The 26,779-nt window shown below is 39.8% G+C and overlaps 2 protein-coding genes across 6 annotated transcripts in view; one reads left to right on the top strand and one right to left on the bottom strand.

The window, feature by feature from the left end:
* Positions 1 to 1,115: 1,115 nt before the first annotated feature.
* On the bottom strand, positions 1,116 to 6,843 carry TRAPPC2 (trafficking protein particle complex 2). 2 transcript variants are annotated; one of them, XM_015273553.4, is made up of 5 exons: positions 6,664 to 6,843; positions 6,432 to 6,541; positions 3,796 to 3,940; positions 3,139 to 3,224; positions 1,116 to 2,500 (listed from the first exon to the last, which is right to left on the bottom strand). In XM_015273553.4, the coding sequence occupies exons 2-5, from the start codon at positions 6,522 to 6,524 to the stop codon at positions 2,402 to 2,404; spliced, it is 423 nt and encodes a 140-aa protein (XP_015129039.1). In that variant the 5' UTR covers positions 6,525 to 6,541; positions 6,664 to 6,843; the 3' UTR covers positions 1,116 to 2,401. The 2 variants fall into 2 exon arrangements, with proteins under 2 accessions (XP_015129039.1, NP_001006263.1); NM_001006263.2 differs by having other exon boundaries at positions 6,780 to 6,843.
* OFD1 (OFD1, centriole and centriolar satellite protein) overlaps positions 6,822 to 26,779 on the top strand; it is a 29,275-nt gene continuing 9,317 nt past the window's right edge. Inside the window, exons 1-16 of one of the 4 annotated variants that reach the window (XM_416831.8) lie at positions 6,822 to 6,997; positions 8,358 to 8,558; positions 9,349 to 9,417; positions 9,503 to 9,530; positions 10,200 to 10,307; positions 11,006 to 11,142; positions 12,595 to 12,768; positions 13,308 to 13,414; positions 14,293 to 14,412; positions 16,151 to 16,224; positions 16,900 to 16,991; positions 17,144 to 17,333; positions 18,027 to 18,157; positions 18,485 to 18,596; positions 19,976 to 20,587; positions 24,830 to 24,962. In XM_416831.8, coding sequence (XP_416831.3) covers positions 6,902 to 6,997; positions 8,358 to 8,558; positions 9,349 to 9,417; positions 9,503 to 9,530; positions 10,200 to 10,307; positions 11,006 to 11,142; positions 12,595 to 12,768; positions 13,308 to 13,414; positions 14,293 to 14,412; positions 16,151 to 16,224; positions 16,900 to 16,991; positions 17,144 to 17,333; positions 18,027 to 18,157; positions 18,485 to 18,596; positions 19,976 to 20,587; positions 24,830 to 24,962 — 2,384 coding nt within the window. In that variant the 5' untranslated portion in view covers positions 6,822 to 6,901. Of the gene's footprint in view, positions 7,279 to 8,357; positions 8,559 to 9,348; positions 9,418 to 9,502; positions 9,531 to 10,199; positions 10,308 to 11,005; positions 11,143 to 12,594; positions 12,769 to 13,307; positions 13,415 to 14,292; positions 14,413 to 16,150; positions 16,225 to 16,899; positions 16,992 to 17,143; positions 17,334 to 18,026; positions 18,158 to 18,484; positions 18,597 to 19,975; positions 20,588 to 24,829; positions 24,963 to 26,779 lie in introns of all 4 variants that reach the window. The other 3 variants (XM_004934713.5, XM_040662130.2, XM_004934712.5) reach the window with 3 other exon arrangements.

The raw sequence follows: 26,779 nt of genomic DNA, 5'->3' as shown, positions 1-26,779 counted from the left end.
CTTCTTGTTGCTCTTACATGCTTTTCTCAATGTTTTCTATGCTTGTTTGAACCTGTTCATGACCACAATTACTCCATAGATCTGCTGCTCCTGCTGCAAGGTGACACTTTCACAAATCCTGCATTCAAAGCCTACTTCCTTCTTAGTGTCCTGTACATACAGCGACTGAGCTGTGTTTTAAGTTTCACACACTGAACTGCTAAATACAGGCTGACCTGCTGCTTCTGTGATATTTAGATTTATAGTGAATGAAGGAAAGATGTGAGGAAAGAAAGAAAGTATGCTGGATTGAACCTTAATTTCCTTGAACCTTAACTCTTGCAGAAGTGAGACTGAAACAAAATAGTAGGTGGAGTTACCACTTGAGTACTATAAGTAAAACTTTAATAATAAAATCTATAAAAGGAAATAAGGATGAGAACCACTTATAGTAGTTTTTCTTGTGCTTAATAGCCTATTTGTTTTCTCCTGTTGCTCCTACCGTTTCTACTTAATGCCATGATTACCCAGCCTCCATATGAGAAGCAGGTTTAATAAATTAAACACACTTTAATACAATTAAGTGTAGTGCGCCATGGGAACTGCTGTACCACAACTGTGCACTAACTATAAAAGTGGTAAAGGAGGTTTACATGCTGTAGTGAATAGCACTGCAGCCTATGTAGAAGTTGGCTTTGGTGTGAGAAACTGCCAAGTATGTGGAAGAAGTGGCAGTTGTATGACAAGCAGATATGCATTATACCAAAACAAATATCTTCATTATACTTAGCAACAAATATACATTTCTGTGAAGGCTTAATCTCCCATTCATTTTGAAGGTAGGCAGTTGGGGTACGTGTTTCAATTCACTGGTTATGTCAGATTAAGTATTAGGGGATCCTGTTCGTAACAGTTTGGCTAGTGTATAAATAACAATGCTTTACTTCAAGTGTGTTTGTTCATTTCATGTATGTATCTAAAAAAAATTTACAAGAGATTGCATGATGCTGTCAAAATGCTGTATGATGTAGATGTTATTTAATAGCACTGTCAAGACAAGTATTCCCACCAGTAGCCTTGCCCCACTCATCTGTTCTTCTCTTAAAATCATTTAAAGTACAGTCACCAGGCATCCATGCTGCATTAGCTCACCTTTTATTTAAGGTAAATATCACACTCTGTAGTATAGTGTTGCTTTTCACAGGGGATCTTCTACAGTGACGCTTCAGCAGTATATACAGATTACAAAGAAATAATAACTGGTTATACATTAAGTGCCTACAGATGCAGTCCCTTTGATATACAAACTACACAAAATGTGTTTGTTTGTTTTTTTTTTTTTTAGAATAGTGTGCTACTTCCTTTGGAAACTGCTTATCAGACGTGTTCTGCAGAAGGAAACAGATTTCATAAAAGATTGTGAAACCAGCCCAAAGATCAGATACGTATTTGCTGAATGACCCCTTTAAAGATCAGTAGTTTGAAATGAAGCTTTGCAAAAAAAGTACATAACCACATTCTACAATGACACTGTAGCCAAAGAGGCCCAACAAAGTCCTTCTGAAACCTTACTGGAGGTTCAAAGATCCCAGTAGAAATAAATACATTTTCAAAGGGAGATTTCAGCGCTTGCAGAGATAAGGGAAAGGTGTGGGGTTAAACATCTCAGTTTAGTTCTTGGGTTTGGGTTTTTTTTTTCCACATGTGTATTAGATTTGAAGTCACTGCAGACAGCTGTTTTGATCTACTTTGTGCATTTCATTCACACAGCACTGCGGCTCTAAACATCTGTTGCACTAAACATGAGGCATTTACAACTTGAAGCTGTAAAAAAAGCTTCCAGGGTTTGTTTTTTTAAGTAAAACGTGCCAAAATGCTGAAGACAAAGCTCTGCTGATAAGATCTTTGTATTTAGGGCTTCATAATACATCTATTGCATGAAAAGTTTAACGTATACCTTATTTACTACCATGAAGAGTACGGTTAGCCTGCAGAGTACATTCTCTAGCAAAAGACTAGAAAAGTTCACAACAGAATTATCCACTTAAGCTAACAAAATAAAAAATACCCTTTTTGCTCATATTAAATCAGCTCACAAGAGGTGTCTGCAGTGTTTAGATCAGATGTCCTCTCACCCTCTATAAGAGGCTTACATTTTGCACGTGCACTGACATACCTCACTTTGTACCTATTCAGCCCAGACACTGTTACACTTAGCTTTTGTAAGACATAAACTCCTTAATATACATTATTTAACCAGAGAATCTGGCTGTTTTATCTGTATCAACAAGAAGAAAAGCTGCTTCAGCATCCGATTTGTCAATCTTCAGGAAGATGGATATCCAACATGCTGAGAACTATCCAAAACTACAGTTCAAATCAGGGAAGTATGGAAAAGGACTCACTCAGGAAAGTTATTTATTCAGCTCAAAAGGTGCTTCTTCCCAAGGAACTGTACTTTCCTTTCAAAGGCACTGGATCGAATTGGTGAATTGAGTTCATAAAATGGGTTCATTGCAAACTGTGGAAAGAATAAAATCTCATCAATAAGCACAGTGCCCGTAAATAGGAAATGTTATTTCAAATGACAACAGTTAGCCTTCAGCCTATCTGAAAAGCATGGGAAGTCCTCCTAGGAAGTCACTGACTTTGAAGGCTGTTGCATTCTCCCCCATATGCATGCACAGCCATCTCTTAGTAAGAGCTAAGAACAAATCTATCGTGACACTGATGGAAACTTGATGGAAACCTGTTGTAGAAATTAGCATCCTTTGAGTCCCTGTAGGAGTCTCAGATGGCGTCAGTGTTTGCAACTGCCCCATCTAGTGGCGATCCAGCCAGGCTACGACAACACACACTGCTACTTGTTCTGAACAGAGAAGTGCTTTGAGCAGACCGCTGTGTAACAGTCCTTTGCTTTCATTATCACCATTAATAACACAACAATGCCCAAAATCACTGGACAGAAATGAAAAAGAAATTCTGAAGGAGCACAACCTATAGCAATTGTATAGAAAATGCAGCCTCCATGTCACACGTTATCAACTCTGGCTGATGTGGACAGTAGGGAAACTGTTCCCCTCACACAGGTACCCCCTTAGACGTTAATATAGCACATTGAGAAGTGCTGCTGTGAAACTGTCAGAAGTGGGTGCTTACCTTTATATACAAGTCATACACATCGTTAAAGAAGTTCTTAATTCCATCTTCTTGCCTTACGTCATGCAGCATTATAAATCTCATATGTAAAACAACTAAGGAAAATTTAACTTTCCCAATGAAAATGAGACAATCTTTAGCATATCCCAAAATAAGCACATCTTTCCCACAGACCCCTGAAATTAAAATGTTACTTGCTATGCATAACAAATGTTTCACAATACATTCTCTTTGGGACCATCTGCACAGACTATCAAGCCATGACACTGTATTTTCAACATGTGCACAACTGACATCAAGTACTTCTATCTCTTCTCTTCTTTTAACACTACCAAAAGAATGTAAGCAGAGAATCGCACAGGCCTGCTCACAGCCCCTCAAATAAGTCTGCTTTCACTCCTTTTTCCTCTACTCCTTATGAACTTCACATTTCATTCAGGTCCTCCAAAAGGAAAAATCTTTCCAGCTAGTTCCAATTTCAAGTAACTGCTGTGTCCCGTAACTCACTTCATCCTTCATCTCCACTTCAGGCTGGGAACTCCAACAATAATAATGGCGAACAGCCACAGAAATCTGTTCTGAAGTCATTCCAACTGATTTATCACTTTTCTGACAAAAGGATCAGTAAATACCCAGAAAGAGAAGAGGAAAGGATATGTCCAGCCGTGACAAAAGCAGAAACAAACCATTCATTAAACTTGTCCACAGTCTTCAGATACATGTTGTTAGAAAGCCACATGTTCTCATCCACTAGGTCAAGAGCAGCGTGGGCGATGAACTGGTTGAGGTGGCGATGATCATCCTAACACATTTCCAGAAGACAGAGGATTAGTAATTCAGTGAAGGGATTTAAGTATAAACAGTCATTTGCTCAAGCTGGAAAACAACTAGTACTCAGGTTACATAAAGTTCTATATACCCTTCTTTGCTGCCACGTGTGCCGTGCTGTAAAGAAATGAGACCAGTAAATATTGTTACGACACTTGGATTCAAGGGAAAGAAAAGATCATAAGAAAATGGTCATCATAAAGATAGCCTTGAGAGCAGCAAAACCAATAAGGCTTGCATTTTTAGCTCATGGATGAATTCACATGTGGATTCTTTCCTTTACCAGCGCACAATCTCCCCCTACACACTTATTCTACAACAGGGATCCTGGTGAAAGTCTTTTTCTCTGCTCTCCAGTCACCTACCCTTGAGAAATTTCCCCCAAATTACCACGTTTTGGACCATAACCTCTCTGTCAAATTTGTCTGAAATTAAGCAGTCAGTTCCTATGTGTTGAAGTTGGTGAACAGATGGGGAAAGCAGAGAGGCACAGAGGACAGATACACTGATAACATTATCACTACATATTCTGTTTTATTCACGATATTTGCCTAGAAACATTGGACTTTATCGTACTGGAAGGGGGAGGGGGGGTTCCTTTTCCTAAGAGCCTAGCATGGAAAGGCACCCTGCAGTTTAAACGTATGCTTGCAGGTGTAAGTTGCACCTCTTCCTGTAACAAATGCCCTTTTCAACTCAACGTTAGCACAGCATTTGGCCCTAACACTAAGATCTGTGTAGGGAAAGAGCCATTTACCTTGTATACCACTCACTGAGGGACATCTGCTAAGAAAAAACATGGCGCAAAACAATACTGTAAGCTCCTATTAGATGGAATCAGAGGTAGTCTTGCACTGCTTCTTGTAATGCAGGGATGCTGTTAATACCAATCATAACTCTCAGGGTGCTGAGCCACACCAGTTCCACACCGAGCAAGAAACTGAGTAGTGAAGCTTAAGGAACTAAAGCTTGCACAGGGCTGCACATGCCACCATTTGCTTCAGGATCCTGTGCACGCTCTTACATAGCCTGTCTCAGGAAGCAAAGGTTGCCAAAACACATCAATATACCAGTCTCTATTTGTTCCTCAGTGCACATCAAGTTTAGATCCTCTCTTGGGGGAAAATTTAGTCCCACAACCTGAGGCAGACAAGAATCTTATCCAAGTTGTGGTATTTCCATCAGTAGCAATTAGAAAAAAAATATTTTTCCACTATCTGACACATCCTCACACAAAATCTAGTCTGAATAGTCTTATTCATCATCTTATGCGGTGCACCAATATGAAGCATAGGTGACAGCATAAACCTCTATTTTGTTGGACAGGCTCAGAAATGCACTCACTTTTGCTCTGAAGCCTGCTTTGTCCTTGATGTAGTATCACAAGGGAGAGACTTGTTCTTTTCCCACTGGAAACATTACATATTGAGCTGTCTTATATTTCTTACATTCTCACACATGTTGCTACAACACATTTAATGTCAGTGTAATAAATGAAGATGACTTAAAACTATTTCCTATGGCACAAAAAAAAATAAAAATGTGAAGAACTGAATAGAGCTTCTCAAATTTGTCCCTTCCTTTACCTTACTGGATACAGACACCTTACAATAGAGACACTAAGTAGCATTCTATAATGAATGGGTGTTATATAAGCAGTGAGAGCAATGAAGGAAAGATGAGAGGGGCTGCTCCAAAAGTAATGCCTCCTATTTTATTCTGTTGGCCCACAACACCAGACATGGAAGATGATGGCATGGCAGCAGGGGCTGAATCTTCCCACCAATATCCCGTTACATTTTGTTGCTGTGTGACAAATGGCAGCAGAGGGGCAGTCTGACACAATGGCATCTGACATGGAAGTGTATACGAAGGAAAGGTGTGCCAGTGAACTGCTCCATACAGCAAAAAGTGTGCACCCACTGACCTTCACTGATGCTTGCTGAACGTTTCTGGAGATCGAACAGTGGATGTGGGCACAGAGAGGGGTAGGTGGTGAGTTTCAGCAGAGCTGACAGCAGGTCACCTCCCCTGGTGCCGACTGTTACATGCATGGCACGCAGGCTCTTGTTCATCTCTGGCAAAAATGCACAGCTAATGGTGATAACTATGTTGAAAAAGACTGTTCTGTAGCTGAGAATTTGCTCTATCAAACAGTGTTATTGTGCTCTTTGTACCGCTTGTAGCTTCCATGGAAATAAACAGGAGGCGTTACCTTAGGAGTGGCCTACGTATATTCTTTCACAGTGCAGCATTGATTACTGAAGGAAACCGTATTTTATGAAGAACAAATACAATGCAGGAAATAAATATGAGAAGACCTAAGTACCCCGGAATCCTACTACCTGTCACAAAGTGTTCAATACAAGGCAATAATACTTCCTACAACACGTTGGCTGCATTTCTAACACAGCGTGAGATTACCGAAGAGCATACACCGAGGCTTATCACAGGAAAAGGCACACCTTGGACTCCGCTTTTCCAGGAGGCAGGAATTCCATCTCAAACACGGGGTTGTCATGATGGCCAACTATCACGAAGTAGAAGCTTCCCGACATTCTTCGAGACAGCGTGCCTGAGGAGAAAAGACAGAGAGAGATAGGCGGTGGGAGGGATAACGCTGGCGGGGGGGAGGGGAGAACGGGTCTAGACGCCACATAAAAGAAAACACAGGGAGCACAGAGCGCGGTGTGACACCTCGGCCGCGCAAGATCCCTCCCCGCGGGGCTGCGGGCACCGCAAGGCGGACAGTTGGAGCCCTCCCTCCCTCTCTCCCGCCTCTCTCTCGTCCCGCGCCTCACCCCGCGCCTCACCCCGCGCCGCGGCTCCGTAACGTCAGGCAGCGGCCGCCCGGAAGCGCTGCGCGCTGCCCGCCCCATCCGGTGACGCCGGGCTCGGGCCGGCCGGGAGACGCCGCGCTGTGTCGCGGGGCGGGATGGCTGAGGGGCAGAGGGAGGCGCTGACGCAGGACGAGCTCCGGAAAAGGCTCTATCAGACCTTTAAGAACCGAGGCGTGCTGGACACGCTCAAGGTGTGTGTGGTGTGGCGGCGGGCGCTGCCCGCTATTCGCCGTAAGGGTGGAAGCGGTGACGTTCTGCGTTAAGTAAATCACAGAATGATGGAACGTCCCGAGTTGGACGGGACCCGTAAGGATCATCTCCGGCCTTTCCCCTTCTCCCCGGAACATGGTGGTTTTGCTATGGCCTAACTGAGACCAGCGCTATTCTTGGTGCCAGGAGCAGGTGCTTGGTAAACAGAAGCGGTGCTCTCTGTGGGTCAGTGTCAGGGTGTTGGTCAGGAGGGTTAACTGCTGTAAGTAAGCACTAAGGAATTATTCTCCTGTTGATTTGTCTTCTTTCTTTCCTTTCTATTTTCCTGCTTGAATTTTCCTTTTCTAGGAGATTATTCATCCTGTTAAAGATTCTGTAGCTTTTTGGGGCTGAAGAGCTAATATAGTTGAGTTTCTGACTGATTCCTGCAGACACGCTCGCATCTTCCAAAGACAACGCTCCCAGCTTTCTCTTGGTCTCTTCTGACTGCCTTTGCTGGTCAGAGGCAGGGTGGGTCTGAACCTACAGCCATGCTGAGTGGCCAGGTGCTTCTTGTCAAGGAGCAGTAGCACAACTGACGTTTGCTTTCCTTTCTCTCAGCAGGGACAGGGATTTAGCCCCATTTTCCACTCCAGTTTGTCACACGATGTACAAGAAGTTGCTGGTCCCAGTTGTTTTAGGAACACCCTCATCTCTGCCAAAGTTAGCTGAAACGAGACAAGTTCAGAAATTAAGGGAAATTATTTTATCATTTTTCATTTTTCTCTGTTGTCAACCTCATTTACACAGCCACGCTAAAATATCAGGGCAGTCTGATGTGCTCTAGCAATTGTTTTGCTGAGCATTTCGCATTTTATCCCATTTTTGCTAATATATTGTTTCTTTAATCGATCAACTTCAAAAGTGTTGTCGCTGTTGCATAGTTACTGTTGGGATGGATTCAGCAGCTTCTTCACATAGGACTCCGTAGAGGACTAGTGAGCTTTCCAAGTACACCTGAAGTATATCATATAGGCTTTATTTAAGGCGATTGATAAGGGAACAAGAAAGCAGTGATCTGAAATTAAAACTGAGGGTACTGGATTGGAGCTTGTATGTGTTTTTTGACTGGGTACTTCTCAGTCATACATATGTTACATCTTAAGATCAGTTGAGCACCATTTGAGAGTGTTTTGAAGAAGGGCACTCCTCTGAGCTCTGCCAGCATTAGGCTGCCCACTTCTGGTATGTAGGTTGTAATGTAACATGTAGAAGTAAAGTGAGAGCCCGCTGATTTTTGATAAGCAATAACCCTTGTTAAAATCTCAGGTTACCTGTTACTAAATGTTTTTCTTCTGTCAGACGCAGCTCCGAAAACAGCTCATCCATGAACTTATGCATCCCATTTTAAGTGGAGAGCTTCAACCACGGACTGTTCCAAGTGACGACTGTTCGCTTTTGATCACAGCTTCCAACAGTTTGGTGGCAGATCATCTGCAGAGATGTGGCTATGAGTATTCGCTTTCTGTTTTCTTTCCAGAAAGTGGCTTAGAGAAGAAGAAGGTAAGTTTGGTAATCCACTTCCTTTAAGACTTCTGTAGGAGCTTTGCTCTTTGGGGAGTTGTTATATTCCAGCAGAGTTGACAGAAATCCCCGTTAGGGATCATCTCTATAAAAGACTTAAATATTCAGGTCTATATGTATGAAAACTTTAAACTCACTGTAGGCTAAATACATCGTATTGGAAAGGCATACCCTCTTAGCCACATGCTTGCTTCACCCATAGCCATGGTTTGACATGACAATTCACATGGCCATGTTGCAGGCCACTTGGGGAACCTATGCTCATTTTTGGCCATTCAGTTGCCTGAAAGTGTGGTTCATGATCAGTTTCTGTTTCTAGTTCTGGCTGAAAAGGGCAGTCTTTACCCTTTATTTGTTTGTTTTCTGTGAGTAAATGATAATATGGCGAATTTTTTTCTAACTGAAAATTAATTTCTTGAGCTGGTGAGCAGTTAGTTGTCATTTGGATTAGTGAGCTCATCTCATTAATATGGTAAATCAAGAGAAGAGGCAGGGAGGGTAGCAAGAGTATGCAGCCAGGTGTGGGAGGAAACAAAAACCTCTCTTCACAGCTTCAGTTTGTCACAGAACTATGCACTGACTGCTATACATCTTTGGTAGCAGAGATAAGCAAATGAGGTACTTCAACAGTAAGCTTCTGAAAATGGTTTTGCAAGGTGATAAATAGATCTTTCTCAAACGGGCAACATTCAGCAACTGTAAAACGGTGGCTGTTGCATTGTTTAAGTATTTAACCTTTTCTACTTTCTCTTTTTTATTTTTCTGAAAGCTGTTGTCTGTGCAAGATCTCCTTCAATTATTGAGGATCAGTCCAAAATCCAGTTTGTACAAATCACTGGTAAAGTTGTTTTGATTCTGAAAGTAAGCTAAACTTACAGTTGTGATGATGTAGACTGGCTAAAATGCTACTTTATTTCTTACAGACTTCGGGAACTCAGAAGGAGAATAAAGGTAAAAGATACTTATACATGATGCAAACAGTGGTAGTTGTGTCACCTTCATTTTTATTAAGCTGCTAGCAACAGAAACTCAGATTTCTTGAGCATATGTTGGTGTGGACTAGTGTGGATTTAATAAGATTTTGAAACTTGTAGTACATAAGGTATTGAATATAATGATCTTTGGATGTTTTTCACTCCAACATCGATGAGCTTCACAACTTTTAGCCTGCATGTACTTCAAACTCCAGTTAATGAGTTAATAGAGTTTCCTATTATTTTTTTTTTTAAAGTAAGAAATCATGATTATATCTGCATGATGAAATGTAGCTATATGAAATAGCCAGGAGTATCTTGATCTTCAGAAACCACTGTTCCCTAATGCCATTGTAATTACAGTACTAATGTTCTGCTCCATCAAATGACCATAGGGGTCAAAGAGACAAAGAGAAAGGGAAGAAAGGAAAAGAATGAAACAGAACAGAATACACTATTAATAAAAAATACTTCTAGTAAAAATCAATAGCTTACTAGCATTGATTTTTATTCAGTATTCACTGTGTTCTTTCAATAAATTGGATTGTTTTTATTTGTGTAGTGAAAAATGACTTCATTAGTTACAGGCTTGAAAATTCAATTTTGATATGAACTCAGAAGTAATTAATCTGTTGGGTCCTGAAAGGTTTTCTCATGTGGATTTTGATGGGGCTTACGGAGCATCATCTAAGTAAAGAATGTAATGACAGAGAAACTCAGACAATCTCCATACCTCCTTACAGAGAATCTCTTGGTAAGTGCAGCCTTTGCAAGTAAGTCTCCCCTAACGTTTCCATGTTGGTAAATTATATGGGTGGTTTACATTCATCACTTATCCAAATGCAACCTAAAGTAACAATGAATAGAGGTTATACATATATTGCTAGTACAGATTTTTTCCTAATGCTTCTTAAAATGATACGTAAGTCCTACCATCATTTTTTATTTTTTTTTTATCATGCAGCTGTTTTCTCAGGCATTCAGCTGACAGCTCTAACATCTTAAATGGACTGTGAGTGGGATGTGCTGGGATATGTTCTGGAAAACATAATTGTAACTGCATGCGTTGCTTTTCTGTGTGATAGTGTTTCAGTTTTTTAGGCATAGATTGGGAATTCTTGAATTCTAATATGCACACAGTATTAATACAAATATGTAGAAGTTACATGCAAAAGAAAACTCTCCTCCTCCGCAGTAAGGAGGATGAATGTGTAGATATGCCACAAATAGTGTCAAACAGCTGAGTCTGGCCTGTTGAGTCTATCTGGTGTGATGTAGAGCTGATAAATGCCATTTCAGTGCTACTACTGATACGGGACTTCTATGACAGCGATATTTATGTACACTAAGGAACTTCACACAGACCCATAGTGCCATACAGTTTTTGGTGGGATAAATGTGATGACTAATTCATTTTTAAATTATGATGGTTATGTTGCTTTTCTTTTATAGCTGAGAAACTTCAGCTCATCGATGAGCAGTTTGCTGATTCCTATCCCCAGCATCATAAATATGAACCTTTAGAAGGCAAACTTCATGAATATAGGAAAGAAATAGAGAAGCAGCTTCAAGCAGAGATGTCTCAAAAGGTATCACTCTGGCAACTGAATTTCAGGGGGAAATTTGTGGGTATTGACACCTTATAGACCTTTAATATTTAAGAAAACTTGAAGAAAAATGGCTGATCATGAATAACTACAAATACAAAAAGCAAAGTTAATCAGTTGCTGATTCTTAATTTAATGATACTGCATGTGTATGTTCTCATTTATCATTTTTGTTTTTAATAAATCCACAGAATGTTAAGGTCTTTATCCTGATGTTAGTTTGGTAACAGTTTTTTCTTATTTTGCTTCTTAAATTGGTACATTATGTTTGCTCTTTGACTGCTTTGTTTTATTGGGAAATGTTTATGTTTCATAGTAAACTATTTATTTCCCTTCCCAGGTACAATTTTGAAGCTTAAATTTCAGTATATTGTGAGGCATGAATTAGAATCATAGAATCATCAAGGCTGGAAAAGACCCACAGGATTACCCAGTCCAACCATAATTGTTGCTATACACTTTGACATGAATTACATTTTTAATATTGATTAAAATTTATATAGTATATCAAAACACTGCACAGAAACAAAGTCATAACAGACACAATATTATGAATTATTCCATGTTTTTTCTTCCTGTAATTAAAGACAGAGCTCTTCTGGAGTATTTTACTTCACTTTGTGAGTATAAAAAGCCTGTCAGTAGTTCATACATCTGAAAAATGGAGCAGAGAATATACTGCAATTCAGTGTATGGTGTTTTTTTTTTTTTTTTTTTGTCAAGATCAATAGCTTATTTCAATAGAAAAATGTATAAATGTATTTATTGATCAATTAAAATTTTTAGGCACAGTTTAAAAGGCGCTCATCTGCACTTAAAGTGTTTGAGGAAACCAATTTAATCATATTTATTAAGATAGAGAAGTAGCAGGATGGAGAGTTAAAAGTGAAGTCTATGCATTTTATCTTCATTTTTCCTTTAATTTTCACTCCCTGGTAGGCAGTGTATTTTTGGTATGTTAAGCGTGCTAATTTGGGCATTAAGTTTGTCTCAGTTTAAGTAAAGCAGAAGATTGGAGACTACAGCAGATAAAAGGTCACTTCTCCATTCAGTAAACTTTAAGATTCCTGAGCAATGTGAAGTGAATGGCTGTAGGACATTTCTAACCCACTTTGAGTATATACAAGTGAGCCTGTGCTGTCTCACTGCTTTTCACAAAATCATCTCCATAGGACTGAATGCCTTGATCAGACATTACAAGTGTGATTTTTTTTTCCCTGTCTTTAACCTTGTTTCAGCCAGTCTCACAATCTTTCCATTGTTTCTTTTTTTTTTCTTTTTTAATTTTGCTCATTTTTTTTTCTTACATTTTTCTTCTCATATGCTTACTTTCCATCTTCTTCAAATTTTGAAGAGCTGAGTGAGGAGAGATCAGTTGTCGCTGTTGTTTTGAAAGGGTCCTGTTTAACCTTCTTTTCTTCCCTTACATAAAAGCTACAACATTTTAAAGAAGTTGAAGTAGCCAAGATTAAAATGGAGGAGAAAGCACAAACCCAGAAAGAAATCTCTGAGCTGCGGTATGAGTTAGAAAGGACACATCAAGCAAAGGCTGAAGCCTTGGTTTCTCGTGAAAAGAATGCTATTGAAAGGCTTCAGAAACAACAGGAGGTAAAATTCCAAATACGTGTTCTTAATCTAGTACAAAGTGACTGTGGGTCAAACTGTTCTTTTATCTGTGGCAGGTTTACCTTCGGTTCTTATTCAGCTTATTAGTGAACACTTGGCATTTACTTTTGCTCTCATAAATAGAGGAACCTATAAAGCAAATACAAGAATGGGTAAGGCTAAATATTTAAATTTGGCTGGAAAAAGAGCAGTTCTGCAAGCTACGGTTGAGTTGTAATAAATACTTTTTAATCTGTTTTAATAACTTCATTGAATTCAGACCACTGAGATTTTGTTACGAGTTGATACGACTGTTTGCTCTTCTATCTCCAAAATACAGCTTTTAGTTCTACTACAAATTCTTTCAGTTTCTTAGAAGAACTCTGAACTAAATGGGATACATAGTCCACATGTTACAGATATGCAGATAGATGTCATTACATGTAGAAGTGTTTCAGTAGACATTGCCTTTGCTGTAAGCATCTCCTCCTTTAATGATAGATACTGTGAAATGAAACTAATGGTAATATTTTGTGATTCAGATAGAAGCAAAGGAAGTATATGCTCAGAGACAAAGTCTACTGAAAGATATCGAAGTCATGAGGACCAGAGAGGCAGAACTGAAGCAAAGAATTGAGGCATTTGAAATGTAAGTTGCTGAAGGGCATTTTCAATTCTAAATGTTGTTGGTCTTCTGGAAAGCATACTCCAAGATGTTACTGCTTCTGTGAAGCTGAAATAGGTCTCTATATGTCCCATAAGTTGTGTTTGCATTTTGAACATCGTTGTGTACTACCTGTGTTGGCTGGATACCCGATAGAAAGAGAAGCCTTTATTTTTTCCATTCCTCTTCATCCAGCCAAAATACTGCAGCATCACTTTGGAGGCAAGGAACCATATATTTGCTTTGAAGGTCTTAAATTAAGCAAGAATGGTTTTGAAGACCTTAGATTAAAAAATGAACAATCAACGCAGTATGTAACAGTCCTAACAGTTGCGATGCATGCATATGATGCTTTGCTTTTTTAGGCTTGTTTTTTTCTGCTACTAAGAATGTTGTCTTTCGGTTTTCCTTGGTCAAACTGGAAAATAACTAAACCATCTTTTGCCAGGTTTTAAGTACTACTTAAGAGATGACAGAGTAAGAAACTTATATGGCAAAATGAGTATCCCACAAAAACGTGTATTCTTTTCTAACAATCCAGCAGAGGGTGCTGATAGTGTTGGGCATGCTGCTCGATCTCTTTCGAAGGCTTTCTGGTGTGGGAAGCTGAGCTAGGGTTACCCTGGGAGAGCTGCGTAATTGATTGGTACTGGATTTTAATTAGGCCACTTTATTTTGTGTCACACCTTCTTGTTCTTAATGAGTTAGAATGACAGGTTCTGATCGTAACTTCAAATTGCTAAGGTGTTCCAAGCAGGCACATCACCCTTTAATGGCTCTAAACGTGATTTTAAGAAAAAAAAATTGAGAACTCCAAAGTTTTGGCTTTGTAACTGGTTATTGTATATTTACTAATATTTCAGCACTCAGAAGCTTCAGGAAGAGAAAAATAAAACTATTGATGATGCACTTCGGCGTCGAGAAGTTGCTGTGAAGAACATAGAGGAGACTTACGACCAAAAGCTTAAGACTGAACTCTTAAAGTAATTTTTTCTTTTGTCTCTAATAGAACATATGTTAATTCTTAGAAAATAGAATTTAAAAAATAATAGGATTTCTCTTGAGAAACATAACAAAATAAGGACTAAAAGTTTCCACTCTTCTTGTTTTAATTGCCTAGAATTATTTACCCTTTTGCTTCTTTTCACTATCAAGACAAGATGTTCTGTCAGATTCAGAAAACGCTTTCTATGGAAAATAATTCTCTTTTGATTATAGGCTATATTATTTTTGTGGATTAAATCCTGTGTTCTTTATATGGGGAAGAGACGTGAGATAAGTTGTATGTTTAGACAAGAGGATGTGAAGCATTAGTAACTTCCTTTGACCAAGATTAAAAGAACTGGCCCTTTTATGGATGCAGAAAAGTCATGGAGGTTGAATTACAGTTAAAGAGAGGTTAGAAGTTTCTTGGAAAAAGAGTGAGAGGCACACCAGCCCACACAGGCAGGTTAATTCTTAGCTTAATGCCTCCTTGTTTCTGGGATCTCTGTTGTAGGTCACTCTCGCTTACTGACTCTAATCTGCTTCAACATGATTTCAAAGAATTTGCTTAGAAATGCTCTTTGAAATGCTCATCTGTGACTACATTTGAGATTTTGCAGTGGGTATATCTCACCGTTACTGCGCTTCCTTTGAGTGTGTTGGTCACTTGGTTTTTTGATGCTTCACTGCAGGCAGATGCTTTCAGTATGTTAGTGCTCATGCTTATATCATGGTATGAAACAGTCATCCCGTTAGAAAGGTAAACCGAATGACTGATGTATTGTAACTTATTTTTATAAGCCAAGTATAACTGTTCGTATCAGTTGCCATGCAGCAAGTATTGTCTGTGTTGGTGTGTCTTTGCTTAAATTGCAGAAGAAAGACATAAAGAGCAGGTTTTGATAAGAATGATGTCAACAACGAAATGCAGACCTAACTGACCCACCTTGGTACCTTGTTTCAACCAGTTAGTCAGTAACAGCTAGTTACACAAAATACTTGTAATGCTCCTGGAGATTTCCATAACGTTCAAAAGTAAAGATGGATGACTGCTGAGCTGTGAATACCTGGGCAGTGCTCAATGTCTAACTGTTTTGTGGTGGCATGCAGAGAAGCCAAGGGGGCAGTACTGTCCTGTACTGTCCAACACCTCCATCCATTATCTGGATGAAGACACTGTGTGCTCTCAGCAACTTTGAACGTGAGGCTTAATTAAGGGGAATGGCTGCCACAACGAATGTCAGTGTTTCAATGCAGATGGACTTCGGTAAACTTGGGTATTGTACCAACATAAACCTTAGGATTTTTACAAAGCTCAGTACCCAGGGCAGAGAATCCTCCTCAGTGGCACAAGTGGGGAGAAGGAATGGACTGAGCAGCAGCCTTTCTGGAAAGGACATGAAAGTTCCAGTGAGAGCCAGGCTGATGTGATCCACCAGCATGCTCTGGCAAATAAGGCCAACAGCATGATGGGCCACATTAGCAGCAGCGTGGACAACAGGCTGAGGGGTTGTTTTCCCCCTAAGGTACTGGTGTAGGCTGCACTCTGAATATCATGCCAAGTTTTGGGCCCCTCAGTTCAGCAGAGTTGTGGAGAAGCTGGAAGGAGCCTAGTAGAGGTCTGTGGTGACCTCTGAGAAGAGGTTGAGGGAACACTGTTTAATCTATTCCAGACCAGGCTTGATGATCTGGTAGCATCCTGCAGCTGCTTGAAGTTTTCAATCTTTTTGCTTCCAGATATCAGCTTGAATTAAAAGAAGAATATATAGCCAGAACCAATAAAGTTACTGAAGATGAGAAAAAAAATAAAGGTAACCATCTCTCTGTGATTAATACAGCAGCCGTTGCGAGCTTTTACTAACAGGTATCAAAGCAGCACTGTTAGTGAACAGTGACAGTGTTCAGTAGGAGAGGTGTAACTGACAGAAAAGCCACCAACTCAGGCTTTGAAAAACATGTAGCAAGATCCAGTGGCAGGTCAGCAACTCCTTGCAGTTTAAAATGCAGTGGGAACCAGGAGCTGGTACTTCACAGGGAGGCTGAAAGCCTGCTTTTTCAGTTTCCCAGCTCTTTCTGAAGTTCTCCCAGCTTGCTCATTCTCTAATTGAACTCTGGTACAGCCTGATTGAATCGTTGCCAGCTTCTGCATTTATTGTGCACAAGATGTTTAACCAAAGCTTGAGAAGAGAGCTGAGACAGATAGCATGTTTAGACTTCTAAGCTGGGGTCATGTGAAAGAAATGATATATCATGTGCATATGAATTTGATTTACTTAATTCTAAAATAGTTTTACATATGCATTGTATACACTCACACAGTGATTTACATAATTGTGAAGGCGTATGTATACATACATGACATTCAGTTATTTTTAATTTTTGAATTAAATTGAATGTTGGACTTAGCAACTTAAATTTTTTTGCTGATACAGTCTTTAATGTAATTGCCTATTAATTTAATTCAGCATTTGTAATCCTCCCTGCAGAGAAGGCTATGCTTTTGCGTGAAGAAGCTGTTGCTGTTAACTCCAAAAAGGAGGAACTCAAGCAAGCTGTGTCACGCACCAAAGAACTTGAGGTAATGTTAAGCATAAATTTAGAGAAACTGTATTCTAATAACTGCATGTGAGCTACATTAAAAAAAAAAAAAGAAATAAAAACCAGTTTATAGTATAACAGTTTTCCTTCAGAAACATCTTCATAAGCTTCTACGTTGTTCTTTATCTGCAGCTGGATTTGGAGTCAGTGAAGGCTCAGGTTCTGTTGGTAAATAAACAGAACCAGTTGTTGACAGAAAAACTGAAAGAGGTATCAGACTATCCTTTGCTAAAGGAGGAGAAGCTGGAGCTCCAAGTGCAGAATAAACTACTTAGGCAACAGCTGGATGAGACTCGCACTGAGAACCAGCATCTTCGAGACAGTCAGTGTGAATGATTTAGTCCTTTTCTTGTTCGTGTTTCACTACAAGTCTTTGTTTAGAAATACGTTTTCATTGAAAGATGTTCTTTGTATTATGTGTACTGTTAGTTGGCGCTAACCCCCCCAGCAATATATCTTCAATATATCTGCATAGTAGAATACCTGAACTAAGTGGGAGCTATAACAACATGAATATCCCTTCCACCTCTTGAAAATAAATGTATAATATTTCCAATAATAGCACTAATATGGTTAATAATGGTAAAAATAATATTACATCTTGAAAGGTGAAGCCTGTGTGGAAGCAGGAGTTAAACTCTATGATCCTTATGGGTCTCTTCCAACTCAGAATATTCTTTGGTTTTGTGACTGCAGTCGTAAAGTGATGATTATTTTTAATGTGCATCTGAGATGACTAGAAAGTAGAGATGTATACACCAGTTAGGTGAGGTTATGCATTTTTCTTCTATAGTAGGACAGTGTGTCTAGTTCTCAAGCAACTGTGCTAATAAAAACTTCAGTCCTTTGTAGAAGAAAGAAAAAATCTTATGTACTTGCTTCAAACGAAGCCTGATTTTAGAAGACTTTGCTATGTCCTTGAAAACAAATGAGCTTTAAGTTCCAAAGAGATATCTTATAGAGATGTGAACAATTACTCTGTGTCAAACTATCTGATATTTCTCTTTTGTGGAAGAACTGTCCCAACCTTCAGCAGAGCACCTGGCCTGCCAAGCAGAGCTGAGGAAGGTGGAACATTCCAGGAGGCTGGTGATGGATGAATTTGAAAGTCATAAGCAGTTTTTGGAAAAGCAGCTCCAAAGTGAGGTAAATGATTATTTCTTCTTTTTGTCATCTTGTTAACAGTTATCTGTGTACCTGTGCAGGCTGCTCTGCAGGTAGTTAGGGGAATGCTTTGCACTTCGCTTGCTTTTATGTAAACAACTTACAAAAACAAGGAAGCAACAACAAACATAAACCAACCAAACAACCTGAGTCAGTCTTTTCAAGCCATCAAGTTGTCAATGCCATGTCAATGTCAGCGGGTTTCACTGTACCTGAAGAGCTCTTAGAAAAAAAAATGAGTATTCAGATAGTTCAGATAATTCTACTTTTAAGAATTACTCTTTCTTTTTTCCTGTGGGTCTGCTTTAGGTTGAGCGTTCTGCCCAGTTAAAGACCCAGTTGTTGGACTCTGAAGCTACTGTCAGGAAGTTAAATGTGCAGGTTGAAGATCTGAAACTACAGTTGAAACAAACACAGGCAGGTTTGTGTCTTGTACTAAAGAAGTCCTTTGTGAAGTTTGCTTACCTAATCAGTGTAAGAACTTCCAGATTCTGAAAAAATCCTTCAGTTAAAATATTGCCATGGAGCATATTTCAAGTTCAAAATTAAAATCAATTTAAAAGCCTTACAACTGCACTTTCAGAGAACAAACACATGGGAGGAAGAGAAAAATGTTCTTCTCTCTGTTTCAACTCAGTATAAAGACATTAATGTCTGGTGATAACATAATCACCTTTTTTCCACAGGGGTGAATTGTGTTTTAATGCATTTTGATTCAGGAATGTTCATAGTAAGAATATCTGTATTTCATAGCTCACAATTTAAATCTAACTTCTAAACAGTTGTTGCTAAAACTAATAACTTAAGCACCTTGCGCAGACATTAGGAAGGCAAAGGCACTTTGTAAAGCAATTCAGTCTGCTGAAGAAATGTAATTGTAAGTTGCCTGTCAAATTGCTGCTATCAAGCATGACAAATTTCATTGTTGGTACACGTGTAAATAAATTAGAAATGTAGAATCGAATTCTGCAATGATTATACATTACGTAGAATATGTTGCACCATAGTTCATTACGTGCAATACTTTTTATTATTCACTAGACTGATATGTATACTTTCATTCATATATGGTATAACTACCAGTACCATTTGTAATTGGAAATTCATCAGTGTCAAAATAACAAATACATTTTAATTTAATGAAGTTCTGCTTGTGTCCACTCTGCTTGGAATTCTATTTTGCAGCATCGTTAAGGATGTTATTGAAGAACCATTTAGGTAGAATTAAAATAAAGTGGCCATTTTGCTGAGAAAGGTGGGTCTTTAGGGCCTACTGAAACAAACAGGCAAAGCAGGAAGCTGACAAGCTGAAAATTTCAATGTAACTGATGATTTTTGAGGAATACTTCTTATGTTTTTATTATTTTAATAACCCATTCAAATGCGTTGGCTTTTTCCCAATTTCTTCTTGATCTAAATAGAGGCAGACTTTTAGCCTAGCTTGTGTCCACCACACTGTAATAACGTGATCGGATATACTGCACCCAAAGGGGTGACATTTTGTTTACTTTTTTAAACACAATTGAAGAAATGACAACAAAAAAGCTGTTTAGTTAGAATATGTTTACAAGACATAGTTTTACGTGGAGGAATTACATCTAAAGTTAATTGAATTGATGATAATTTGCAGCTATACGGCTACATAAAAATACATTTAAACCAGTACATCGAATTCTTCAAACCTGAATAAATCCATTTTAAAATTATTTTGATGAAAGAAAGTGCCATGTATTATTGCTTCTGCTTAGTTATGGATCTCTCTCTTTGTCTTAACTGTCACTTGCATTCTTGATCTGGAAGCTCTGGAAAATGAAGTGTATCGGAATCCCAAGCCTTCGCTCGTTGATCGCTCTGTCATTGACCTCATTGATGATAGGATTGTACCTCACGATGTTTATACAGATAGCATATTTCTGAAGAATCCCATTGTGAGTGATGTCGTCAAGGGAAATGCTGTCCCAAGAGCTGGCTATCACCAGCAGTTACAGACACGCAGTGCTTCTCCAGATTCTGACCTGGAGTGTATGGCACAAACCCGGGCTAGAATAAAAGAACTAGAGAAAGAGGCAGAGTATTTGGAAGAAGCCTACAGAAACTACCAGCGTAGAATAATGCAGGATACAGCTGCAAGCAGAACGCCAAGAAAGATGCCGTCCCCTTTACTTCTCCAGTGTGCTGTTAGTGGAGTCCCCTTGACTACGCAGTGTGAACTTTTGGAGGATAATCCTCACTCCCAGCATTCCCCTCTGAGCAGTCCAAGAGGTGAAAAATACATTGGAAGACACGGGCAGCCTGATGCCTTTAAAAATCCTTCAACACCACCACACAGAGGAGTGCCTCCTTCTAAATGCCTTTCTTCTACTCCTGTTCACAAATTGGAAAGAGTTCTCAGTAACAAGAACCGTTCAGATGGTAAGTTACAATCGTTATTATGGGATCTGATTGGAGTTCCTCTTGCATGACTCAAAGAGAAAGGTTTAGCAGTGGTTATCTTTCACTCATCAGTTTATTTTCTAAGGAGCAGGACAATCGTAGCAGGGCTGCCCCTTAGTAGGGATCACCTGCTCCAGCCCCTGCCCCAACAGGACACCCAGAGCAGGGTGCCAGCACCACGTGCAGGTGGCTTTTGGAGATCTCCAGGGAGTAGACTACGCAGCCTCTGGGCAGCCTGGGCTAGTGCTCCATCACCTGCACAGCACAGAAGTTCTGCCCGGTGTCAGAGAAAGTCGGAGACAGAATGTACTAGCTGTTAGGAATATTCATTCTTTGTGGAAACAATCAGTGAAGAAATACATGGCTACATGTACTGCTCTTAGTTCAGGTAGTTTTAAAGATAAGGCTATTTCATCTCATTCACGACACGTGTAATCCAATTATGTGCAGAGACTTTCAAAAGTTACTATTCAGTGTAACTACTTTGGAACACTGCTAGAACTGGTTAATTGTGATTAGTCTTCTGTCTATATTCTTACCTTCTCATGTAGTTATTGCAGTTTCACATGCACAGCAGAATACTGCATCATCTGGCTTCTGTTAGAGTCTCTTTTCCAACCTGAAGGGTATAGATTTGCTTTTATTTGTCCTATTGGCTGTGACATTGTCATCAATATTCCCGAGCAGTTGTGAGGGAGAAAGGATTAGTGTTTACTCTTGAGTTTGGAATTCTGTAATTTGCTATTAGTGCCTAAGAACTGTTCAGTAACTTTTTTCTAAGTGACAGTACTCAAAAAAGCGAGCGAAATAGAAAACAATTGAAGACTTTGAAGAAAACATGTTCTTCTGTTTCAAATCTGCGGTACATCTGCTTCTTGAATCATGCAATTCTTGTCGCTCTGTATCGAAATGGATTTAGTAGAATGAAAAAAATACTAACAAAAATACTAAGGACAGCTTCTCTATAAAAGAAACACGAGAAGGGCAGCTAAGTTTGGAAGAGCGTTGGCTGAGGTGAGCTGGTGGAAAATGTGGAGAGCAATGAGTGATGTGGAAAGGGCAAAAAGGGATTGATTGATCATTGCTTCACAGACCACAGAATCCTATGATGTTTAAAGAAAACAGAAGGAAGTACTTCTTCATATTATGAATAATTTGTGGAATTTATTGCTTCTGTGGCAACAGGACTAAATGGGAAAATAAAACTTCCCAATTGGGAGGGCCTGGAAGGTGGTGGTGGCAGGGGTGTGTGGCCAGCGGTGACATATCCCTGTTCTCATTTTCCTTTTTCTAAACATTTAATAACAGATGCTCTTGGAAATATGCTACATCTGAACTACTGTGGTTCTCCTTGCGTTTGAACTCCTCCAGCAGTTTAAAAAGAAAAAATACATGGTTTCTTCAGTGCATTCCTAAATTCTTCAGATAAACTTCATCAGGTCTTGGCACCCCCAACTTTGCTAAATATGTTAACCATTCTCTCTTTCTCTTTCTCTCTCTCTCTCTCTCTTTATTTATTTATTTATTTGTTTGTTGAGCTACTGTCTGCTTCCAGAATTAACAGCATTCCATTTGTCTTAGTGTTGTGAAGATTGAGGCAAATAAGTGACTGTTTTTTATTGTTCTTTTATCATTTTATCTTATTTTATTGTTCTTTTATCATTTTATCTTATTTTATTGTTCTTTTATCATTTTATCTTGTTCTTTTATCATGGAGAGGTGGACCTTTCTTTTCCTATTATTACTTATTTATCTGTTAAAGCACTACTGCATGACAAGAACATGAGTTCTTGGGGTGTGTTTTGAAATAGCTTTTTGTTTCAGAAAGCAGGAAAATGAGTAGAGAAGCAGAGGTTTTTAGATGAAGGTTTCATTTTCAGGAAGAAGAAATAAGTAATAGGACAATGGATTTAGAAGAAGAAAGCTTTTAAGAAGCTAAGGAAACTGGTGACAAAGTGTCTTGTGAAGGTGCTGAAGGAGAATCACAGAATCACAGAATGGCCTGGGTTGGAAGGGACCTCAAGGATCATGAATCTTCAACCCCCCTGCCAGGCAGTGCCACCAACCTCCCCATTTACTAGACCAGGTTGCACAGGGCCCCATCCAACCTGGCCTTGAACACCTCCAGGGACAGAGCATCCACAATGTCTATGGGCAGCCTGTTCCAGCACCTCACCACTCTCCTTGTAAAGAACTTCCCCCTAACATCCAACCTAAATCTTCCCTCTTTCAGCTTAAAACCGTTTCACCCTTGTGCTGCTGCTATCTATCCTTTCAAAGAGTTTACTCCCTTCCTGTTTATAGGCTCCCTTCAGGTACTGAAAGGCTGCAATGAGGTCACCCCGCTGCCTTCTCTTCTCCAGGCTGGATAAGCCCAGCTCCCTCAGCGTGCTCCAGCCCCCTGATCATCTTCGTGGCCCTCCTCTGGAACCTCTCCAACAGATCTCTGTCTTTCTTGTACTGTGGGCTCCATACCTGGACACAGTACTCCAGATGGGGCCTCACAAGAGCAGAGTAGAGAGGGATAATCACCTCCCTGTCCCTGCTGGCCACCCCTCTCATGATGGAGCCCAGGATACCATTTGCTTTCCGAGCTGCAGGAGCACACTGCTGGCTCATGTTAAGTTTGTCATCCATCAGGACCCCCAGGTCCTTCTCTGCAGAGCTGCTCTGAAGGACTGCTCCTTCCAGTCTGTATAGATGCCTGGGGTTCCTCCGGCTATTTGGCAATTTGGACAACAAACTATCTAAATTATAAAGAGAGACATTTATATTTTGATTGCTCCCGTAAGTCTTAAATATCAGGAAGTGTGAAAAGTGGCACAAAAGATACGTGAGTGCAAATAAATACAAAAGTCATTGAGGCCCTGGAGCATGTCCAGAGGAGGGCAACAAAGCTGTGAGGGATCTGGAGCACAAGTCTTATGGGGAGGAGGGGCTGAGGGAGCTGGGATTGTTCGGTCTGGAGACGGGGAGGCTCAAGGAGACCTTATTGCTCTACAGCTGCCTGAAAGGAGTCTGTGGTGAGGTGGGGATCGGCCTCTTCTCCCAGGTAACAGTGATAGGATGGGAGGTGATGGCCTCAAGTTGCACCAGGGGATGTTCAGATTAGATGTTAGGAGAAATTTATTCTCGGAAGGAGTGGTGAGGCAGTGGCACAGGCTGCCTAAGGAGGTGGTGGAGTCACTGTCCCTGGAGGTGTTCAAGAACCGTGTGGGTATGGCACTGAGGGATGTGGTTAGCGGATGGTATTGGTGGTAGGTGGACAGTTGGACTAGATAATCTGAGTGGTCTTTTCCAACCGTAATGATTCTATGCTTCTATGATTCTACCATTTGCAAGCTTGATTAAAAGCATTTTAAATGCATTGTTGTGTTTTTGTTTTTGTTTTTTTTTTGCCTTGGTTTCCATGGAAGCTCAAGGCTTCTCCTGTTATACAGTCTATGGTATTCTTCCCTGATAACAACCCTTGGTAAGGGGATAAGACCTTCAAAACTGTTCTTTCCTTTATCATCCTTCTTCATTAGTCTGTAGAAAATGAATGCTCCTCTTTGTTTACTAATGAAGAATTGCCTTTGAGAGACCTCAGGCATTCTTTTTTTCTGGCCTAGTATGCACATCTCTAGCTTAAAATTCAGATCAGCCATGCCTTCCCTTGATGCCCAGTATGGGAGAAGTTCTTAGGTATTTGGCAAAAGGGTTGGATTTTGTGAGGAACAGGAAAGTATTATGGGGAGCTGTTAATCATAGGCCTCGTGAGCAGAAAGTTTATGGTAGCGAAGTACTGTAGAGGAGAATTTGACTACAGGGGAAAAAAATTAGAAACAGGACTTGGGTAGCTGTACACACGAGAAAATGATTTATTTAAAGGCACCACTGCTTAAAAGTAATTTAAAAAATTGAATTGTTGTTTGTTTGTGGGAGGGAGGAGAAGAGGCAGACAGGAAGGGTGCTTTTGGGTCACCAGCAGATCTGAAATGCCAGACTGTTTTTCAGACAAAGTCACTCTGCTTTTATCAGATCCTACGCTGCTGGAAATAAACAGTGCAAGAAAATTCATATTGCTTACAGAATTGGATGTTAGCAGCCCTGGAGTGGTGGTGCATACATGGTGCAGTTATACTGCATATACATGGTTTGTGGAAACCAGACTTACCTGACAAGTAAAAGGACGAATAAATGATTAATACAATTTGTGTTTTGTTTTTTCTTATTCTGCAGATGCCAGTGACTCGTACCTTGCCTCTTCCCAGCGGAGTGTCGATCAGGTGCTTTCTCCTATTTCAAAGCCACTCATTCTTTCACGTTCTGAGTCTCTTTCTTCCTCACCATGCAGTCATAGAGAGAAAATCAGGTAATGTCATTTATAAAGCAACATTTTAACCTGCTTTTTAAGGACAAAAAAAAAAAAGTTCATAGTGGTAACTGCTTTTACAATTCAAATAAACAATGAATTTTATGTCATAACTTCTCTAAAGGTGTGTAACATTTCCATCTTTAGAATATCCTCTCCCTTTCACATTTTCCATTTAAAACTTCATGCATCAGTGTTCTGATGAACTTTTGAATGCTTTGGGTGCTGTTCATTAAAACAAGGTGTGGTGTGGATCTTCATGTTTCAAAAACACTGCAAGATGTAAATCTATAGTGTCAGTTAGGCCTTCTGTTTGATTTTATTTCATTACGCAGTAAACCACTTTCAGACAGCTGAACAGAAGATTCATTGCTAATAAATTATGTGAAACAAGTAGATGTAAACGTAATTGTAGCAGTTTGCTCTCATGAGCTCTATTGGGATTTGACAGATTTGACTCTCCAGTGGGCTTCTGCATCATCCATGTACGTATGATCCTGATAAGACCAACAATAATTTCTGCTGACGTTGTCGACTAATGTAAAAATAAACCTCATTTCAGAAGACAGTTGACGCTTTAGAGGGGTACACTTCATCAAGCTGTAACACTAACATGTTTTTTTCTACTAAAATCATATTAGTGTGCCTCCATAACTTTTCCCGGAATAGGAATCTGCAGTCTTCTTTGCGTGTGCGTGATGAGTAGCAGAGCTTTTCTCTTGTCGTTTGTGATTTAATATCTTTGCTGAGTAAATGAATAACTCTGGAAAAATTCATCTTCCCTTTTTTCCATCTTTCTTATTTCCATGTATACATAATTCCTCTGTAACTAGTGGTTACCAGTGCCTTCACTTTCCAAGACTGAAAATCTTGATTCTTTAGTAAAAGCTCAACTGTTTAGTATCTAATGTGTCATTTCCTAGGAAAAGACACTTGAATCAGTGTCTTGCTAGCCATCGTTCCAGATTTTATTACTACAAAAGATGGATGTGCTAGGGCAGCTCTAGCAGTCATTCATAGGGCTCTCTTATTTTCTTGCTTAACATGCATTTAGTGTAGAGATGATCTCTCCTGTAGTTAGCATTTGGGAAGAGCCTTTATATGCTTGGCCTTGAAAAGAAGCTCTTGAGGTTTTTAGGGACTGTGATATTAACTCTGATGTTGGTGTTTGTCTTCCTGTGGCTCTCCTTTGTCCATTCACGTTTTCTACAGCGTGCATCAGGTTTGCTGTATTGCTGTGACAGAACTTAGAAAGGGAATGTTGAGTGGTAACCTGCGTGTTAAGGTTTTATGGGAAAATGCTCCAGTGCTGTGAGGAAATGTGCTTCTTTGAAGGGCGTTGGAGAGTCTGAACTACAGAAAGGAATATACTGTGGGAACAGTAAGCAGTATGACCAAGTTATGTTACAGAGAATAGGCGTGGGTCTGGCAGTGGGCGGTGGCTGCTTTCTTGGGTTTCTTGCGATGGATCAAGGATGTGTGGTCCCAATAGCTTTCTTGGACTTCCTGCTTTCCCAAGACATCTTTAAAGGGAAAATGTTGTTTTGTTTAGGATTGTGGAGGGATTCTGTGCATTGCACTATTTTCTGTTGCTTTAAGTATTTGAGAAATGCTGGGTGTGGATTTCTCCACTTACTCCCATTATTAGGCAAAAGCCACATTATTGATGTGTACTGTGGGATTAGTTTTATGACCTGCAGATTTTAAGTGACGATGGGAACCTGAGTGAAAAGAAGAGGAAAGATGCTGTTATAACACCAGTAAACCATTAAGTTAGACTTTTGTCGGTGGGGAAGAACAACTGCTTCTCTGATCAG

This window comes from Gallus gallus, chromosome 1 (assembly GCF_016699485.2).
Source record: "Gallus gallus isolate bGalGal1 chromosome 1, bGalGal1.mat.broiler.GRCg7b, whole genome shotgun sequence".
NCBI lineage: Eukaryota > Metazoa > Chordata > Aves > Galliformes > Phasianidae > Gallus > Gallus gallus.
Note: the sequence above shows the minus strand (reverse complement) of the source record. Positions and strands in the feature narration are given on the sequence as shown.